Source organism: Alligator sinensis, unplaced genomic scaffold (assembly GCF_000455745.1).
Source record: "Alligator sinensis unplaced genomic scaffold, ASM45574v1 scaffold1065_1, whole genome shotgun sequence".
Taxonomy (NCBI): Eukaryota; Metazoa; Chordata; order Crocodylia; family Alligatoridae; genus Alligator; species Alligator sinensis.
In genome coordinates, this window is record NW_005842812.1 from 317,885 (window position 1) to 321,736 (window position 3,852).

The window sequence follows — 3,852 nt, forward strand, 5'->3', positions numbered from 1 at the left end:
CACTGCTAAGCTCCAGCACCCTGGCCTCCCTGTTGCCCCTCCCCCCCACTTCTGACTGACTTGCTGGCAGCCAAGACCAGGATCCCAGTGGCACAAGTGCCCCCGGCTGCTGCCCAGGCAGCTCCTGAAGCAGGGAGCAGAGTGAGTTCCCCTCTGGGACCTGGTCCTATAAGCTTCTGCTGAACAAACCCCAGTCCCTCCCAAGACTCACGCTAGGACACCAGCACCTTCACCTACTTCCATATCGGGAACCAGGCCCCTACTCTGCCTCAGGCCTTCCCACAGCCCAGGCGGTGCTTGAGGGAGTAGAGGTTCCAGCCCAGGGCACCGTGTCTGGCTCTGCCCTTCCTCCCTGCCCGGGCACTCGGAGGGGAGCAGGGAGCTTGCCTTGGACTGTCCTCCGCCCGCAGCACCGATGCCCACCAGCCAGGCTCCTGGAGACACTGGTGCTCTTCCAAGCAGATTTATTTGGCGCAGGTGGGGAAGAAACCATTTATGTGCCCCCATATGCCCGCTAGAGAGGAGCACAGGACCTGCAGGACATCCCAGTATCTCTGGGGACAATACAAAACCACCTCTAGGTCCCTGGCAGACTGCTCCCACTGGGACAAAGGGATTCCACAAACGCCCTGGCAGCTTGGGGCACAGAAGGAACAGGGCATGGAGCTCTTGGGTAGTGCTAGCCCCAGGGAAGCTGCTCCCAGATGCTTCTAGCTCCAGAGAAAATGCAGGTTGGTAAAGAAAATAAAATATAATAGGTTTTTTTTTATTTAAAGAGCCCTTATAGTGCCTGGGGAAGGGCACAGTCTCCCCGGGCCCAGGATATGCCTGGCTGCCCGCCTGCCACTCACAACAAGGGGCTTAATCTCGCTCGCTCCCACAGGGACAAGTCCAAGCTGCCTCCCTCAGCGGTGGAAGGGCCGACGCACTTTCTTCCGTCTCTTGGGCTTCGCATCCCCCTTGGGGGCAGCACCATCTGTCTTTGGGGGTGTAGCTGCTCCCCCCGGCGGCGGTGGCTGGGATGGGTTGAAGAAGCCCCCATTGGACATCGGCCCAGGGCTGCCCTGGAAGATGTGGCTGAAGAAGTCTTGCAGGTCAGCGGCCGAGGCGGAGCTGCCCTTTGAGGAGGCTCTGGGGACAGAGCAGAGCAGTCAGGCCCAGCATAGGGGGAGGGGAATCAGAGTTGATGTGGGGAGCCCTAGGCTGCACCCCAACCTGCCGCTCCGTCACTCCACAGTCATTGGAGAAGCTGGGACACTGCTGGGCTCCCTAGGGCCAGATGCATTCAGCTCTGTCCACACCAGTCCCTAAGTTAGACACATGCCCTCTCCCAGGCAGTTGGTAACATATGAACACAGCCAACAGCTTATAGGGAACATCCCCACCCGCCCAGGCAGCCTAAGCCAGGACCCAATGGCCTGCTTAGTGCACCCCCAAGCAGCTGCATGGGGCAGGGGAGGGGCAAGCAGGTGCTCACATGGGACCCCAAAGAGCCCCAGTGTCGTGATCACACTTCCCCTCTCCCACCTGGACTCTGGGACACTGCAAACGAACCGGCCGGCAACACCCACCTCTGGCGTCCACCCATGCTGGAGCTCCTGGAACCGAACGATATATGGTAGGGGACACGGTGGGTGTTGGGAGAGATTGGGACACGCTGGCAGCCAGCCCATTCTGCAGGGACAGAGAGGCACCATCAGCTGGGTGGGAGCTGTCCCGAGGATGTAACGAGGGGAGGAGAGAGGTACTGGGTCTGGCATGGGAGATACAGGATAGGGCAGAGGAGCAGCAGCCCAGCTGGAGTCCAATACCTGTGATGTCATAGACCTTCCTGTCCATCACAGCGAAGTAAGTGATCTTCAGTCCCAGCAAGCTGGACTCGGCCCAAAAGTCACCCTCCTCAGCAGGGTGCAGCGTACCACAGTCTGCGCAGTAGCGGGCACTCAGCGGGTCCCGGTCCAGCTCGAACCGTCTAGGGCGATAGGCAGCTCTTTCAGAGCCCAGGAAAGCACGGATGGCCTCAGGCTAGGCAGCCAGCCTGAGCACCCTCTGCCTCAAAATGTTCTAGAGGCCTGGGATGGGGTCCCAAGCCCAGGGGCAGGTTGGGAATCTGTGCCCTGAGGCACTGCAACCTGTCCAGAGCAGGGCACCTAGGCACAGCCACTCTGCTCAGGCTCCAGCAGTTGCCCGGCTCTGGAGCCGAAGAAATCAGAGCACCAGCCCTGTCTTCTGGGATATGCGCTCACAAGTTAGATCTGCAGTGCTGGACTGCAGCAGGGGGACCCTACACAGAGCCCTTCTTGGGGGCAAGGAGGGCTCTGACCTGCCCAGGAGTACCAGCACCTACTTGTGCTTCCCCTGACACCGGCTGCACATCATGGTGTTCATGGCCTCCTTTAGGTCGTCCTGCAGCTTGGTTAAGAACTCATTCATGGACTGGCTCAGCTCGCTCTCCGCCATCCGCTTGCTGCCATGAGAGCAGGCAGGGGTCAGGTCCCAGCCCTGCCCCCCGACACACACACTGGCTGGAGGCGGCAGCAACCCAGGGCAGCCACCAGGGCAACTCAGAAGACCCAGAAGCCAGGACCCCAGTCCCTCCTCACCCCCCAGCCCTCAGGAAAACAGCCGGCTCGGTGTCTCAACAACTGCTGGGTCACCATGCCTTGCGCCACCCACACCCCTGGCTCTTCCCTGCCTTGCCTGAGCAGGCAGCACCCGGCACACTCACAACTCATACTCCTTCCTCTTCTCAGGGTTGCTCACAACATCCCAGGCTGCCCGCAGCACCTTGAAGGCTTCCTCTGCCCGCGGGTGCTCATTCTTGTCAGGGTGAACCTGGAAGCATGGGGATCCCAAAAAGCACAACTAACACCTACCGGCTAGGGTCTGGCCAGTGAAAGATCCCCTTTGGGGGCAACCCAGGAGCCCCCCATCCCATGGTCAGAGCCAGTATGGGCATGGAGTTACACCCAGATCTGGCACTTAGTGCTAGATGTGGGCAGCTGCCATTCCCCAGGGGCATCACCAATGACTGGCTCACATGTGGGCCTAACAAAGACTCTCTGAGCCCCTACTCCAGCTCTCAGAGGGGGCCCTGGGCAGGTCAGTGCCTTGGCACATCTTGCTCTGCAGCCCAGGCTACAGTAGGGAGAGGCTGAAAAGCAGCAGTACCCAACTCAGCGCTCTCACCCCAGCAAGACGTGGCCTTAAGGGGACATCTACTGCCTGAATATGCCCTCCCCTTCCCGCCAAGTTGCTCTCACCAGCACGGCTAGCCGGCGATAGGCCTTCTTCAGCTCTGCATCTGTGGCCGTCACCTCCAGGCCCAGCACTTGGAAGGGGTCCAGCTCCTCCTCTGGCACCTCTGCCATGGCCAGCAGCCGGGCCACCTCCTTGCCAGACTGGCAGTCCCCGGCTGTGCTGGACGCACCCCTATCAGGGCCAGCCTCTCCTCCCAGCCCCTCTGTCCTGAGTTTTGGGGTGTCCCAGAGGGGCCCTCCCCCCTTCCGCAGCCAGCCCCACACATACTTGCAAGTCCTGGTTTCCTTGAACAAGGTCCATGTCCTGTGCAGGAAGTGTGCATCTAGGTGCGCAAGCAGCCGTGCCACACCATGGGTCCCACCTAGCTTACCCACCCCCGCCAGCAGCGCGCCCTTGGCGCCGCACCAGCACAACCGCAGGCGGGCCAGGCCCAGGCCCAGCATTGGCAGCAGCAGGGTACAAAGCATCCGCAGCAGCCGGCATGCCTTAGTCCCCCAGGAATGCAGGATGTGCCCGGCTTGGGCTACACTGCCCACCATCCTCCGCCACAGCTGCTGGCCCCACGTCCTCACACTGGCTTGAGCTGAGTTC

General features: G+C 61.1%; 1 protein-coding gene across 1 annotated transcript in view; it reads right to left on the reverse strand.

Moving 5' to 3' along the window:
- Nucleotides 1-714: 714 nt before the first annotated feature.
- Nucleotides 715-3,852, reverse strand: part of DNAJC14 (DnaJ heat shock protein family (Hsp40) member C14) — a 4,106-nt gene continuing 968 nt past the window's right edge. The window contains 6 exon segments of the mRNA XM_006035205.3: nucleotides 715-1,131; nucleotides 1,572-1,674; nucleotides 1,812-1,972; nucleotides 2,348-2,467; nucleotides 2,729-2,835; nucleotides 3,264-3,852. The exon segment at nucleotides 3,264-3,852 is cut by the window's right edge and continues 8 nt beyond it. Coding sequence (XP_006035267.2) covers nucleotides 906-1,131; nucleotides 1,572-1,674; nucleotides 1,812-1,972; nucleotides 2,348-2,467; nucleotides 2,729-2,835; nucleotides 3,264-3,852 — 1,306 coding nt within the window. The 3' untranslated portion in view covers nucleotides 715-905.